This window comes from Daldinia vernicosa (assembly GCF_022497035.1).
Source record: "Daldinia vernicosa strain CBS 139.73 unplaced genomic scaffold F5Y00scaffold_58, whole genome shotgun sequence".
NCBI classification, from domain to species: domain Eukaryota; kingdom Fungi; phylum Ascomycota; class Sordariomycetes; order Xylariales; family Hypoxylaceae; genus Daldinia; species Daldinia vernicosa.
The window spans coordinates 163858-179568 of NW_025953974.1; the positions used below are offsets into that span (position 1 = coordinate 163858).

General features: G+C 46.0%; 5 protein-coding genes and 1 non-coding gene across 6 annotated transcripts; 2 read left to right on the plus strand and 4 right to left on the minus strand.

Annotated features, from left to right (window-relative positions):
* Window positions 1-44: 44 nt before the first annotated feature.
* Window positions 45-133, minus strand: F5Y00DRAFT_t138. The gene has a single exon. It is a non-coding gene; the product is annotated as a tRNA-Gly (tRNA).
* Window positions 134-314: 181 nt separating this feature from the next.
* Window positions 315-1869, minus strand: F5Y00DRAFT_171588 (DUF1769-domain-containing protein). The gene is made up of 2 exons (XM_048004871.1): window positions 846-1869; window positions 315-757 (listed from the first exon to the last, which is right to left on the minus strand). The coding sequence occupies exons 1-2, from the start codon at window positions 1670-1672 to the stop codon at window positions 439-441; spliced, it is 1146 nt and encodes a 381-aa protein (XP_047861255.1). The 5' UTR covers window positions 1673-1869; the 3' UTR covers window positions 315-438.
* A 696-nt stretch (window positions 1870-2565) lies between these two features.
* F5Y00DRAFT_246632 (F-box domain-containing protein) lies at window positions 2566-5534 on the minus strand. Its single transcript, XM_048009192.1, has 3 exons — window positions 4583-5534; window positions 3205-4482; window positions 2566-3150 (listed from the first exon to the last, which is right to left on the minus strand). The coding sequence occupies exons 1-3, from the start codon at window positions 4902-4904 to the stop codon at window positions 3026-3028; spliced, it is 1725 nt and encodes a 574-aa protein (XP_047861256.1). The 5' UTR covers window positions 4905-5534; the 3' UTR covers window positions 2566-3025.
* A 3535-nt stretch (window positions 5535-9069) lies between these two features.
* F5Y00DRAFT_246640 (uncharacterized protein) lies at window positions 9070-11750 on the minus strand. The gene is made up of 2 exons (XM_048009193.1): window positions 9289-11750; window positions 9070-9184 (listed from the first exon to the last, which is right to left on the minus strand). The coding sequence occupies exon 1, from the start codon at window positions 11366-11368 to the stop codon at window positions 9740-9742; it is 1629 nt and encodes a 542-aa protein (XP_047861257.1). The 5' UTR covers window positions 11369-11750; the 3' UTR covers window positions 9070-9184; window positions 9289-9739.
* F5Y00DRAFT_265731 (uncharacterized protein) lies at window positions 9081-9601 on the plus strand (the record flags this gene model as incomplete). The annotated part of the gene is made up of 3 exons (XM_048011831.1): window positions 9081-9092; window positions 9150-9184; window positions 9310-9601. 3 exons carry the CDS (start codon window positions 9081-9083, stop codon window positions 9599-9601), a joined length of 339 nt encoding a protein of 112 aa, XP_047861258.1.
* Window positions 11751-14071: 2321 nt separating the features above from the next.
* Window positions 14072-15565, plus strand: F5Y00DRAFT_272982 (ankyrin; the record flags this gene model as incomplete). Its single annotated transcript, XM_048013088.1, has 1 exon — window positions 14072-15565. The coding sequence occupies one exon, from the start codon at window positions 14072-14074 to the stop codon at window positions 15563-15565; it is 1494 nt and encodes a 497-aa protein (XP_047861259.1).
* Between the last annotated feature and the right edge of the window lie 146 nt (window positions 15566-15711).

The window sequence follows — 15711 nt, forward strand, 5'->3', positions numbered from 1 at the left end:
CGGTCTGACCTTCAGTCAACAGGCTCGCAGAAGTATCTAATTGTTGCAACCTCCGGGAATCGAACCCGGGTCTCAAGCTTACTACCGAATAGGTAATGGAAGGCTTGAATGATAGCCATTACACTAAGATTGCATGTTTGCTGAGGCCCTCGTTGCGGTATATATCGTGTAAATACAGACCAGCCAATCATAGTTAAGGATTCCTTCGCGCTTAGAAGAAGAATGAAAAAAAGTGGTTGGGGCTAGTATGACTTGGGAGTTGGCGGTTTTTTTTTGACGATGGGGCTAGGGTAAGTGGGTGGAGATGAGCTTGGTTGATTGGATTTTATCTATATTCTGTCAGAACTTGCGAGTTCAGTAGGTAGGATCTAAGGATTTACTTGTAGGGAAGGAGTCTAATGTAATCTGTGTCTAATAATGGACAAGCCAGCGTCCCGTTTAATCTACCCCATCATTCCCTGTCTGTGAACCACCGTCTCCATCGCGAACATCAAGTTTCTCAAACCTCTTGCGAGCTTCTTGATAGTCTTCATCCTTGCTTACGTCTTCGGTTTCCGCTTGCCCCTGCGCCTTTCCCGCCTCGATAGCCATCTCCTTCTTGTCTTGCTTGGCGGCTTCCAGCGCAGCGGGCTTTAGAGACCCATCCTCGTTAACGTCTTCCTTCAGGTAGAGCGTAAACACAACGACCAGGTAGGTATCGTTTGTTGACCGGTTTCGCAGCGTGTATCTAAGGGTGTGTGAGCGTTTCGGCTTGGACCTAGATAGGTAAAACGACGCAATGAGAAAGGACGATTCTAGCAAAGCATAGGTAGTGAGATAAGTTAGTAAGTTGGGGGGTTTCTTACCGTAAGCTCTGGCCGTCCCAATACTTCATTATTGGTAGGGTAAAACCTGGTAAGCGTAGGCTGAACTCGCTAAAATCCAAATACGGGTTGAAAAATTCCAAACAGTACGTTTTATCGTACTGGAATAGCCATTTTCTCTTGTTTTCTGGCTTCAAAGCCCATTTCATGCGATCTTTCGCTATTGCTGGAGCGCCGATAGCCTCTCGCTCTTTCAGCCCGTCTTCATCGCCACCTTCCTCGAACCATAAACCGCCTTTTTCGGGATCGACCTCCCCTGCGCCAATGTGAATATAATTGAATGACGAGAGAGCTGGCCCGTATAGATATGGCTGATCTGCGTATGCGTCGCCCTCGAGGCCGGGGTCGATCCACCATTTTACGATGTTCATAGCATAGCTAAAGCCGGGCGGGAGGCGATCACGGATCGGATGTTCAAAGTCATTGCCAAATTGGAGATCTTCCCCGGATATACCGTTTGTCGATTCTCCGCTGGCGTCTTCCGCGCTAGTTTCCGGAGACGATGACCTGGACGGATCGGTAGAAGTAGTTTTTGAGTTGGACGCACTTGCTGGCCTCTTGGGGGTAAAGCGAATGGCTATGCTGTACTGGTCCTTGTTGGAAGCATGTGGTTCGTGAGAGAAATAAGGAGACGTAGTAGGCGAATTCCTTGGCAGACCCCGATAATTTTGCACACGAACGTTGAGGTCGATGTCGATTAACTCGCTACTAATTTTAACATGCTCGTGCGTGTTAACTGGTACTACGACGTGTTGATCCAAGTCGTAGCCTGGCCCAGCAGTTACTCGAATAACGTATTTATCTGCCATGCCGCGAAATGGCCGTGTTCAGGTCTAGTACGGCTTAGAGACAGACCACCACAGCCCAAACTCATATAATTTCCCCGCAGCTAGTATTCACGTAATAGGGTTAAGTAAACCTAGAAATATGAGATAATTCTAGTATACAGAAGGAAAAACACCTAATCCTAAGCTTCGACTAGGACTGTATGGCTTCGACTTCTTTGCGGCGTATGGCGATTATCAAAACGGACTAAAATTGAGACTTAAGGGGAAGGATGGGACTTGTAGTTGGGTGCTTGGTGATTGGTGAAATAGAAGACACGGTTTTCGAGGAAGTCTATAATAAATCAAGCACAAAGGGGCTAGAAAGTTGACAATGGAAGTGGGAAGATAGGAATGTCGTTAAATTCATAGTGTAATGGTCAATATATACTAGCAGCGTTGCCCCGTCCGCTCAAACGCGGACGGGGGAAAGCATGCGCAAAACTGACGCCACAGCTGCAGTTTGGCCTCTGATTGGCTAGCCACACCTCAGCGCACGTCCGATGAATTTTTTGTAGAATCAATTGAACTATTTCAGCATTGTATAAAAAGTTTAATAATTGGTATCGTTAGATAGAGCTCGTTTTGCATGACCTTTCTATACTATTTGCACCTCTTGCAGACGTCATGCGATAGAATGGCAAAGGGAAAAGTCGCAAACTGCGGGGCGATTCTAAGCATCTGATTGGTTGAAAAAATTGTGGCAGTACTAATTAAATATATAAGACTTGATTCGTTGGATCTGGAATTTGCATGATTGTGGATGACGTCGCTAGGTTAAGGCAAAGCAGGATCTAAAGCACGGACCATAGCTTATTTGCTTATTTAATGGAGCTAAGGTACCTACGTGAAGTCTATCAAGAAGGTAGGTAGGATATCGGGTTTAAATATAAATCCATAGGTACCTCTTATACTTACCTATCAATAATACGGCATCCACTCCGCTACGCTCAAGGAATCATCTCGGATATACGGGTATGTTACATTTTAGTTTTTAAGTGTGTATTAATCTAGCCTTTGTACTTTGACGTATAGTTAACACCTTTTAAAACTTTGGAATGAATAGATATCCTGGGTTCCATAGATTTCATCACAATGGTATTCTCCAGTGAAGGGGCACAAAAGGGAGGTGAGACTAAGATGCGCGCTAAGTCAACCATATATCTCTAACTTAGATGCCCTCGGCGCAATTAGACGAACCGGAATTTAAGTTATCACGGATAAGGGTTCGGATGACAGAGAGCGAGGACCAACGTTGGTTAGGAGAAAACACACGATGAGTTCCGAAGATACATTGTACTTGATAAAATAATATATACGCTTATAATAATGGCGATATCACTTGGGCACGAGGAATTGATCGATGTCAACTCTTTCGAAGAAGCTAATGTGGCCGAAGCCAACCCAATACTGAGCCAGGCGATTATACGAGAGTAAGAGGAGCTGTGACTCAATGTATCGATCTATAAATAGTTTAGTGGAAATAATGGAGAAAATACAAGTATTAAATATCTCACCGTTAGAAAATCCCATATGAGCAATGTGACCTCGGCTTTTTACAACTCGGGCGCCTTCGAACGGCGGCTCTTTAGCCGTACCCAACAATCCATTGTCGCTTAGATCATCAGCAACAAAAGTATACTCTCCTCTCGGTACATTAACGTCGCCTGTTAGCTTGACCCCTTCTAGCCGACCGCGATAGACACGTTCGTGAAGAAAACGTTGTTCAAACTCCGACTCTGTCTCGTCCTGGAGCCGCTCCAAGGGTTCTTGCTGGCTGTCGTCGTCAGGCTGGTTGATTAATAGAAACTCGCAACCGTGCCCGCTAAAGTCGCCAACCCATATCCCCCTCCAGGGTTTTTCAGCCGTCGGAGTATATAGGGCGGAGTCAAGAGTTGAGTAAGTTACTAGTTCTTCGGCAGCATGCACACCAAGAGTTGCCATCTCCATCCATCGCCTAATGCGAAACGTTCGATCAGACGCTTCTGACCGGTTGCGCGGCTGCCACATTGATGACGTCGACCTCGTATAACTTAGGGATGTCGCAAGCGGATGCACACCGGTCGGTTGACCTGTCACACGATGGCGTGCTGGAATCGCGGGTGGGGGCCAGACATAACCATACGGAAAGTCGCTTGTCATACGGCCAACTAGGGCGGACTTGGTAAGAGGCTTTGCAAGAAGAAAGTTGCTAAATCGAGGGTCCGTCCCACTATTAATACGCATTGGCTGCTCCGAGAAGAAATGTCGAAAGGATAGAGACGGAGACTTTCCACGAGCTATATTCTCGAAGCTATCCACATCTAGTTGCAATACGGGCTTGTCGAGGTGTAACTTTACGGTAGGTTCGAAATAGTGAATGTGGACTGCCTGGTCGGCACCCCATGGCTCGCTACCATCTCGATTACGCGTAGCGAGCATCTGATAGCCTTCAATACAGCCTCGCCGTTCATCGTAACGGACGATAATTATTTGGCCGGTCAACTCGTGATCGCAAAACCATAGCTTGTGTTTCGTCAAAAACCAGTAGGGGTCGTGTGATATATAGAGCTCGCGCCAGCTTTGACAGGGATACGGGGAAGTAATACGATTTCCTGGAAGGTTCGATAGTACGTGCCGCCTCCACTGTGTATCGGAGTTTGCATGGTTTCGCAGCGCATGGCAGACGAGGGAGACGGTGGCGAGCTCTAGAGGAGCAAGCCAGGAAAATATCGCATCGATTAATTCGGAGGGAAGATTGAGGATAGGGCTTATATCGGAATCGCCGCTCGAAGACGAAAAGGCTGGGCTTGGGTCTGTTGGTAATTGTCAGCTAAGGGGTCTTGGAATCCGAGGTCCCATGCTAACGAAAAGAACATAATGCCGCCTATAGAACGGGGGCGTGGATTCACGAACCTCGGCTTGCCACGCTTGTACTACGTCGCTGTAGAGGAACGTCAAGGTCCTCGTCTAAATCGAAACCGAGCATCTTACGGCGATCCGCAGTATCGTACCGCAAATCATGATCGGGAACAGCCTTAACAATGAGGACATGCTCTTCAATTTCGGGGTTTAATCCTCCGTACGTGACAGCGGGATTATGTATATTCACCGTATAAGTCGAGGTCGACCCTGACGGCTCGTTGTCCGGTGCCGTGACATTGCTAGAGCTAGCCTCATCGGACGAAGTGGTCGCGGGCCTTGGGTGCCAGATACGCTCACGTCCTTCGTCGGACATTTTGACGACTCCCGCTGCGGGACCTAAGCGTACAGATGACAAGTCGGGGGTTCGAAGGATCCAATTGACAAGGATGATCGCCACGTGGTGGAGAGCTGAGGGGTTGAAAACCCAGAGTCGGTCGTGAAGAGAGAAGATTTAACGAGATCCGGATCGTGAATAATTTTAGACACACCAATTTTACTACAGCCTTTTTCTCGTTTATACCGGCGATGCTGACTCCTGGTCGCGCAAAGGTGACGAGCGTAGGGCGCTGTCTAAAGATTAAGAATAAGGAAGGAGATATCTCGTTATCATAATGACGGTAGGTCAATTATTTTGCAGATTTAAGCCCGACGTAGATGAAACAACTCATCTGTTCACATGTGAAGTGGACGTGGTTCCACGGCGACGGATAATAGTAGAGTTTGGAATTGGTAGAATCATCGAATTAATTGATAGGCTTGGCTGGCAAGGCACAATACCAAGATGTTATGTGGAGGGTGGAAAAGCTCGGAAGAGGGATTCCAATGGTTTATCAATACCGGTTATGTGCTGTCTATATGTATATCCAAGTTTCTCTGGGAGTTGTTCAGAATTGATCGAAGGAATCGGAACGGGGTCGGCTTATTGGGGGATAATGAAGTAAAGTACATGATTAGTCGACTTGATGTTTCGATTTAGGTCGATTATGACCTTGCCAACTTGCTACCTGTAATCGCGTTGACCCACCGGATTGGGACCGGGAAGGGCCCACCCATGCCACAAAGTAGACCCCACAACCCACAACTACCTAATCGCCCTAATTCGTAATTCTAGGCTTCTAATCGTTGTCATTACAGGGAACATGGGCGCTATAGCCGCACCTCTTAATACTATATTTTTGGCCCCATTGCTGTTTGGCATTTATTACTGATTAAAACCTCAAGTTCGTACCTGCTATTCTCATGCACGTTTTCCTTCATACGAGGCAGGCATGTTAGGTACCTCCTAACCTTCAATTAGATAGTGCCTACCTCATGTACTAACTCTAATATGCGCATCCCCCAATTTTGTTCCTCAGGTACCTATCCATCAAAATCACCTTCTGATCCTCACCGTCTTCAACATCATTACCAACACCACTTGCCAGATCAACTAGTCCCGAAAGAGCTATATTCCGCATCGCGACATACTTTACATGTTAAGTAGATTACCGCCCAAGAGTTTCTTGGTCCGGATATCCGTGAAAATGAATGATTCTATGGCATATCTCACGGTCGAAGATCCGTATCACACGCCATACCATCCTTTTCGCTCGGTTGTAACTTCAAGATGTGGCTAGTCCCCTAAGCCATTGGAACAATAATTTTATCCCCCATGCATTGTCTACCGAAAACTTACACACCAATACATCTCTCGTTACGTGAATCTAACCTTGCAGGATCCCCGATCTAGCTATGCCCTCGATCCCATTGGAACGGCTGCTCATTCCTCTCGTGGGAAAGAAAAAAAAGAGCCAGGGGGCCGTGAAAGGGAAACCAGCCATTATCGGATCACAGATCCAATTTGGTACGCTACACCTGACGATGCTACAATACATATCGGAGCCATCAACTAAAAGAATTCGAAAACTACAACTGCGATACAGCCCTTCTATGTTAGTAGTGCCTGTTGGTTATCGTTATCCCCCCGATCAGAGATCTGCGTGCCGCTGTGCAAAAGAAGAAGAGCCGAAAGAGTCGCCCTTCATATGCTTTACTGGTATAATAGGCCAATCACACGAGTCGCTATACCTTGTAAGGTTATAAGATGTACTTCCGATGGCAAACCGCCTTCCCTTCTAGTTATCAACTGGTGCTATGGGTAAGGATTCCTTTTCACGCAGGCATTTACCCGTCTATATTTCTCGATATTACCATGCAGGTCCAGACCAGAGCGCTCTTGGCTATAGATTTACTATGTCTAACCCCAAGATCTATTATGGATTGTCGCTTGGCTTTTTATAGATGTTTATACCGCATAGACCACCTGTGATCGGAGTGGTTTCTTGGCATGTGTGTTACGATGTTGCTAATATTAGGGCGACATCGCCGATGGTAGAACCCATTTGGGTGAAATTTGCGAAGCACGATTTCGCCTGAATGTAGGTCAAGTTTGCAAAGTTCACTTGCCAGACTTGCTTGGCACACTGAATACCGCTCTTGGCATTTGGCGACACGACTCTTGGTCATCTGCGTAAACGTCGGAGCCCTAAGTCCCCCGCCCATCTTGTCAGGGTATGGATGCAAATGCGACTCAATCTGTTATCAGCGACACTAACAAAAATCGGAATTTCCTTTCGCCTACGGAAATCCGTTCCCGTGATGCCATCGGCAGTCGTCTAGTATTGGAGTACTAGATTTGGAGAGCCGCTGCTATTTCTGTCGTGGCCGTCCCGACTTTTGAGCTTCCTCTTCGAGTCTACTTGATTACTAGTACAGCTAGGGGCCATATTGAAACCATAGGAATGTAGTCCGTGCGAATCAAGTATACAGAGATCGTCCCGCCTTCTCCGCTGTCCTCCACTGCTCCGCGGACCTGTCATCCTAATCATGCCAAGCACGAAGTACTATTTACCTAGTCGCAGCATCAAGCCGGTTGCCTAGCATTACGGGCTTTTTCTCTTCAGGGCTCCCCCCTGGATTTGACTAGGCCTATGAAGCCCGAGGCTACGGAACTCCTTGTCGTCCCTAAGCGATCGGGTCTCCTATTTTTGGCATTGATCTTATGCCTAAGCACCCTTGTGATTGTGGCTTGTGATTGTGGCTGCCGAGACCCGAGGCTAGATAGATGATGTGTTCGAGAGCGAATATCACTTCATTCTAATAAATCTGGTATCGGGTTGCCATATTTAATCCGGCAAAGTGATGATCCGTTCGTATGTTCTCTTTTGTTACGCGACTACTCTATTTATTCTACATGAGGCTGTTTAAAATAAGCCCTTGCCTCATGAGCTTTTTATAGTAACATATATGGTGTAGAGAAGGGGTTGTATATCAATAGTATTATGAACATAAGGTGATTGTGTTAAGGGTGTGACCCTGGATCTTAATGAGCCGATAGTTGCTCTTTTGCGCCTACCCCCCAGATATGAGACGAATATTCGCCATTACCCATCATATATGCGAAATAAGTCATCATGCCGTATCTTGTATAATCTTGTGTTAGAGGACGACGTAGAGGGCCTTGACCAATAACCATAAGCAGGAAGCAAGTTAGACTTAATGTTTTCCTTGATAAACGCTCTATTTCGGGGCCGGCGTATGACTTATGAGTAACTCAGTGTCATAGTCTGCTTGACAAGGTAAATTCGGGTAATTGCCACCCATTCACGAAACGTCAACCGCTCATTGTATCCGTCATCAATAAAATCCGTCATTAATAAACATAGCAGCTCGTGTATCCCAGATGGTGGAGTCTACGTGGTCCACTGTTTTAAGGCAATATGCACGGACCACATTGCATACGTATTTTCGTACCTAACCTGAATGTAGAGGGCAGACGTCAGGTAATTTCATCAATGTTAACTTAGACTAAAACTACTATAATCAACTCGACATCACATAACGTCAGCGAGATAAAAGCTATATTCAACCTTCTTCAACCTTTTTTATTAGCCTCGCTAGCCTTATATCGTTTATTTATCTGCTTTCAATCCTGATTTTGCAATCTATTAAAATTCATTAAAGCCTTACCCCTCAGCGGTCTACCATCATCAATCTATTGTCCCTTCTTTAAGTCCGTTTTCATCTAGTATAATCATCTTCAATAATACTACTCCATATGTGCGTCGTCCCAACTATTATAGGAGTTATGTCTGGATTCTTTTCCCTCCTTCCCGATCTGCTGCCGATGATACTACCTTCTGAGGTACAAATCACAAAAGCTTCTGATCTTGAGGCTCAAAGAGGCGGGAAGGATGCGCCCATGATTCGTCAGGGAGCCGTGATCGGCAAGAGTGATAGAATGTGTGCTACCGGTAAGCTACCTGTCTACCTGCCCAACTACTTCCCCTTTGTGCATATGCTGTGCGTCCTGTAGGATGCCATTATAGACAATAATCAGCCCTTGCCCAATTCCCAATTATGTAGTTATTCCGACCCTATGTCAGATTTATAGTAACATCGTCCATAGTCCTGATAGCCAAGCCCCGGTGTTCCTCGGCAGTACATCACCATGGGGAGCAAGGTAAGTCTTGGCTCTATCGCAAACGCGTCAAAAGTACTCTATCTGATATTTACATAGAGACTATCATCTACGCCGCCTCGGGCAAGGGAATGGTACGTATTAAAGGAATTTTTAACTTGAAGATATAAAACCTCCTTTCTACTATCTATGATCACTTATTATTACACGTAAATCATCTAGACTAACTTATTCGCAGTACGTAATTATGTTTTAATAGTCTCATGCTACTCTTCGGCTTTTCATCTCCAATAAATTTAAATACCCAGGGCCTACAGCAACAGCTGACAAATGATAGATTGGTGACTAGCTCTGGCGCTGACGAAGAACTTAAGAGACATGAGCTCTCTCCAGGCGATTTTGCTTTCATTCCACCTTGGACTGAACACCAAGAAATCAACGATACTGATGAAAATGTTGTATGGGTCCTTATCCGGAGTGGCCCAGAGCCTGTGGTGGTCTACTTGACGGGCTGGGGAGGCGACGAGGCAAAGGCCGATTCGATCGATTAAAGCTACTGTTAAGGCCATTCACATACAGCCAATTCAGCGAGTCTGTACGTGTAGGTCCGAAATACCAGGAACCTGGTAGCGCTTAAATCTTTAGCTCTATTACTTATTAATTATAGCGGCAATTTCCTGGGTGGCCATCTATTTTGTACAATGACGGCGTATTAAGCTGCAAAGTCGATCCTGTGCCTGCCTCGAGTCAAATACTTGAGCATGGTCTAACCCCGAGAACCAGAGCAGCTCGATCCCGTCGCGTGTGAGAAGACTATATCCCAGTCTATCCCGTTCCATAGGCTGCTCCTTAAGCCTGGCATCTCCTTTATCTGCGGGGTTAGGGGTGACCCATCCATCGCCATCAGCGCTCAAATATTGGGCAACCGCTGAAGTGTCGACAATCAAATCTCGTTCTGCAAGACACACCGCTACGTTTCTCCGCGGTCTTGCAGTATCCTGGCCCCCCTGATCACCCACACCACCTACTTCTGCAGGTAACCGTCCCGCCACTCCCAATAGCTCTTCCTTCCAAACAATATTGTCTTTCCAAAAGAAATGCCGTCCAAGGCAGTGCGCCACCCCAGGATCCATACTGGCAAAGTACCATAGCTGCCACTCGTTGGCCCCTTTAGGCCTGCGTCTAGTGAAGTTGTATGCTACATCTGGTAGATGCAACAAGATGGTCACGGGGTCGATTAGTACTACTGAAGCGATCCGGTCGGTCAGGTTTTCCGAGCGCAGCATGTGGGTTGCCAAGACGCTTCCATACGAATGAGATGCCAACACGAACCTGTCCCACCCGTGCGCAACCAGAATCGTAGCAACCTGCTTCAGGAATTCAGCCCTATCCAATGGCTCCTCCGTGAGCCGGAAGGACACTGGGAGAATCTCGATGGCGATAATCCCTATCTGTCCCTTTCCATCCTGTTCTTTTGATTGCGAGTTCAGTTGAGTGAGGAATGGCACGTACGGGTAAAGGCCGATACCGATACCGTGCAAGAACACGACGGGAAGTTTATCAGAAGCGGTATGTGGGCGGTGCCAATAAGTGAATCCATCTGACTCTGAATGCCTTTGGGCGACGAGGTCTTGTAAGCGCGGAGGGATGAGGGAGCGGGTCGTAGACGGCGAGTGAGCATGATAATGAAACCCGCTATGCGCTAATCGGCAATGCGACACAAAGTCGACCACTCCCACGAGAAAATACCACACAACACTTCTATATCGGGTTTCCACTTCGTCCAGAGTCAATCGGAGACTCTCAGCCTTCCCTCTTCCCGGTTCTAGCCTACGTCCCAGGCGCCCTTCGACAATTTCTATATACTCGTCTAGCTCTTCATCTTCCTCGTCGGACTCCTGGCCCGGCCTCTTATCAAGGAATGCCCAAAGAATAAAGTCGTGTACGTTGTCTCTCCGTATCTCGGACTCGTCTGCGCCAAGGAACCACATCTGGACATAGCGCCGGACGTCGGGCACGTTTGTGAAGCAGCGCTGGAATAGAGCACGACGCTCTTCACGTGAGTGCTGTGGTGGATGGATTGCTTCGTTCTTTAACCGCCGATTGTGCGGGATGTAGATCAGAATAGCGTACAGCACGTCAGCGATGCAGTAGAGAAGTAGCACTATGCCCAGAGGATGGGATAGCACCGCTGCAAGAGACCAGCTAAGAGTCGCTGCCAAGAGGACCAGACATAGTACGCAGAGCAGCGATGTATACTGCAGCATAAATATGCATATACGGATGAAGATGTACTCCGGTATCGACGTGCCAATCATAACGGCGGCGGTTACGGCTTTGGGCAAGCCGGGAACCAGTTTATGATATGTAGGGTGTATCGGTCTCTTTACCACTTCTTGTCTCCTCCCTTCTTCGCTCTTAGTAAACTTCGATAAATACCTATGTAGGTAGATAGGTAGATGATGAATGAGACGAGAACCTTGGTCCCTCTGATGTCGGCGCTATTCTAGTTAGTCGATATTTACCCAACAAAATTACAATTTATGTAAACAGGACCGTTCTCGCTTCAACTTCAACAATTATGACTATATTAATGTTTTTTTCCTAAATGAGAGAAACTCGCTCAATAGCTTCCTAAGATGGAAGGCCTCGAGATTACTTATTTAGTAGGGTTGTCTGCTTAGCAAGTATTCTCGTTCGTTCGTTTGTTGCTTGGCAGACCTGTTTTTTTTGCTGGGAAACTTAATGATAACTCGAGTGACGTTGCTGCCCCGCTTTAATCGGATACCCTTGCAATGTTACACAAGAAGAGATGTGGCTGATGGTTTTTGATTGTGGCTACACTAATAATGATTACATAATGTGACTCGGTACCTAGATACACCGAGTAGCTTAAAGGGCAAAAAGGGGGCCCCTAACCCCTTTAAGTGGATGGCCAGCTTACCAGCTTAGGATCAAATAACATAGAGGAGTTCCAGCAATGTACGAGCTAAGACATGAGTTCTGAGTTTTAATTCTATTCAAAATGCTGCTTTGTCAACCAGGACTAATTACTGAGATTTGAGCTAATAATGAACCTGTTTGCGTCCAAGGGAAATCCAAGTTAAAAATGATGCGTATAGATTACAAACACACGTTTCCAACTGTAGATTCTTCAACTATAGAACACTTTACATTAACGAGGGGGTTATTATTATTTTTTTCATAGTGTAACCGTTAATATTAAATATAAAAGTACTTAACTTAAACGGTTTTTGTTTTTCCATCGGGCATTCAATATTTCAAGTATTACCTAGCAATTAAAAATTTACATCAGTTATATTTACTTACTTATATTCCGTACATAGGCTAACATAGTAAAAAGAACGTCAAGATTAGCACACGTAGCTTTAAAACGATATAGCTTTATTTGGTTTGTGAAGTTTTATTTGTCCTGTTACTTTTTATCTTTGTACTTAGCAAGTGCCGATAAATTTGGATCACTGGGCATGCTTTATAGATCTTAGCACCCAACTACATTTTCTAATGGTAGGTACCTCAATATTCTCCTGTAATGTAAATTCTTTAAAAGCTGCTGTATCAAAATGCCAATCTTTGTGAAGTTACAAGAATCATCACCATGCCTTTTCGATCCAAACCACATTTTCTCAAGGTAAAACCAACGCCAAATTCACATGGGAAGTGAATAAAAGATCACCGTTTACTTCTTCAATATAAAGGTTCCGTAAAAGAGGCTACTTACGTTTAGATTTAGTCTCAGTTGTTTGGGAGGACTTCCGTATGTGTTTCGATGAGGCTTGCCAAAGTTATTACATTACAACCACCGACAAGTTGATATGCCAATGTGCAAGAACCGTCTGTCCATAGCCCTTTTATCATCAATCAAACTTGAGTTAGTAGGAGACTGGAATCTCCAATATTGGAGTTCCTTACGCGTACTTAGGAACAATATGTTTTCCCACCTTGCGTTCTGGCAAGGGTACGATGGATAGCATACCACAGTACTGACACAAGACATGAAACACTACGAGGTAATCAGTAAAGGGAGCGTGTAATTGAAGGATATGGTCTACATTTTGAAGGCTACTGCCTGCCCCGCGTAGAACCTCCGTGATGATATTACCAGCCATTGCTAAAGACCACTTGTTACAATACAATACCTTATATGAATGATTTGACACACCCCGTTTGTGAAATTTCTACCATTGGTCCTAGGTTCTAACTGGATTATCTCAGATGCCCTTAGATCAGTGTAACTAGGCCAATTGATCATGTGTAGCACGGGGGTCCGCTTATATTTGATCTTAGCACGAACTTGGTACTGATTAGTCGTCCAAGTGATTGTACCCAATGGTGTTTTGCGCATAAAATAAAACTTCAAATCGATGCCTGGTGACTGATTCTCATACAACATGTTACTAAGTACCTGGAGTGATTTTGTCAGAGGGATGCTTAGATAAATATCTATGGTCCTTTCCTTCCTCTAACAACATTTCTTCTACCAAGATATCTTCACCTTGCCACTTCCTCCTCTGTCATTTCGGAGCAAGACAGAGGCGGACCGGCGTTTATTAACATCCGAAGTCTGATAACCCAATTACTTTCTTTTTACACGTCACCTGGTTTCAATCTTGGTATCTTCTTCCACCCCAAAACCACCTAACTCGACTTGTGTTTATCCATCCACCGGCCTTCACTCTTGTGGGAATTACATCCACAAACAGCTTCCTTTTCTTTCTTTTCTTTATTTTCAATCCTAAAGTACATGAAATCACAGGGTTTCGACCTTTTTCAATATCTGTAGGCTTTACGGGGCCTTTACACTTTCATCACTTTGTCGTCATCTTACCATCCTCATCATTCAACACACTTTACGATTATTACTTGTCAACTTAGGTGGCCTTTGATTTCCATTCAATCACCTTACATCCTCGTTACTTCATCGAGTCTTCAATTAGGGAACTTTTCGATACAATTGTACAGACATTCGATCGCCGAAAATGGAATCCGAAACAGCGATCATGCCTCAAGCGGAGCCTCAGGTTGAGCCTCAGGTCGAGCTTCACACGGATCTCATTATCGCCAACAAGGGTACCTCGAAGGGACTTACAGGAATGCCGGTCGAGTTGATTCTCGACATCGCGAAGTACATGAGCCAATCCAGTAAGGCTCGTCTAGCCCAGACTTGTCGCTGCCTCTCAACCTTGATGGAGAAACCTCTACACGATCAGGATAGCAAAGAGGATCGACATGCACTTTGGTGGGCTTGCGTGAATAACGAACATAAACTTCTACGACGCATCCTCAACTCTGACTTGAGCCTTGTTAACTACCGCTTTCAAAAGGCCCATACTCTCAATCTCAAACTTGTACCCTCCACCCAACAACACCTACTGAGGGTTTGCGCCCAACATAAAGGCGCTGATTTCAGCATTCATCTGACCCCTCTCACGGTAGCCATTCGATTTGGAAGTTTCAATTGTTTCACTACTCTACTCAAATGGAATGCAGACGTGAACGATGCCGTCCCCTCCAATGGCATGGGTCCTGGGAAGCTTTGGCAACCCATCCACTGGGCGGTTCGCCTAACCAAGAGCGGTAGAGACTTTGAAGACTGTGTCCGTCTTCTGATCGAGCATGGCGCCAACATTAATCAAGCTCCTGGATTGTCCGGATCAACTGGAATGTTTGGAGGTGGTATTCCTCTACATGAGGTGATCGACTTTCAGCCCTATTTCCGAAAAGACCGGTCGGAGCCCCGTTCAGACGCTGTATACGAAACTCAACTAAAGATGCGCGTCAGTAAGGCCAAAGCACTCCTTAAATTCGGAGCGGACCCTAATATTGGGGGAAATATCAGTGAAACTCCGATCTTCAAGGCGGCACAATCTTTAGCTTCCTACGACCCGAACTCCCCGTTCGTAAACCAGATTGTGTTTCGTTACGATGTTAAGCGCGTCTACGAAGAAGTTGTAGTGGCCAATGCCTTGCAGCTTTTCAAAGCCTTGATTAAACATGGCGGAAACCCGAATATTTCCTGCCGTGGCACCACCGCCCTGCATCTCCTATGCAAACGCAGCCGAGAGTATAGGCCCCTGATCTATTACCTCTTACAGGCAGGAGCTCGGATCAATGCTTCCGACGCAGATGGCCGCACCCCTATTTACGAATACGTGATGTACCCTCGTCATTACACACTACTAATCGAATTCATTAAGCGAGGTGCGAATGTTAACCATCGCGATTCCAAGGGCCGCACCCCGCTACACGTAGCCTGCGCCGACTATAATATGTGCCACTCAAAGCTTCAAGATACTGTTAGGGCACTAATTGAGAACGGGGCCAATACTCTTCTGGTTGACAACGAAGGCAAGACCCCGCTTCAGCTTCTTGACACACGAAGGATCCCGACCTCTCTCGAAACCCGAAGGATTCTCCTCAAGGCATCTGGAATTGATGTGAGAGGTTGGGGAGATGATCAATACGAGGACGATGCCGATTGGGGTTCATATTGACGACTAGGGACATAGTCAAGATCGTTCATGGGGAAAGGACTAGTAACAAGGGGGGGATTCCGAATTAGCGCCGCGGCGATCTAACTGTGATGGGTGAAAAAGCAAATATCACGAGGTGGCAAAAGCCCAAGACGCAGACATAGAGA

Excerpts from the sequence above, each read along its gene's own strand:
- F5Y00DRAFT_171588 (XM_048004871.1), bottom strand. The coding sequence starts at position 1,672 with ATGGCAGATAAATACGTTATTCGAGTAACTGCTGGGCCAGGCTACGAC. Across the intron at positions 758-845 it reads TGGGACGGCCAGAGCTTACG|GTCCAAGCCGAAACGCTCAC; the intron begins GTAAGAAACCCC and ends TTACCTATCTAG.
- F5Y00DRAFT_246632 (XM_048009192.1), bottom strand. The coding sequence starts at position 4,904 with ATGTCCGACGAAGGACGTGAGCGTATCTGGCACCCAAGGCCCGCGACC. Across the intron at positions 4,483-4,582 it reads TACAAGCGTGGCAAGCCGAG|ACCCAAGCCCAGCCTTTTCG; the intron begins GTTCGTGAATCC and ends AATTACCAACAG. Across the intron at positions 3,151-3,204 it reads TCATATGGGATTTTCTAACG|ATCGATACATTGAGTCACAG; the intron begins GTGAGATATTTA and ends AACTATTTATAG.
- F5Y00DRAFT_246640 (XM_048009193.1), bottom strand. The coding sequence starts at position 11,368 with ATGATTGGCACGTCGATACCGGAGTACATCTTCATCCGTATATGCATA.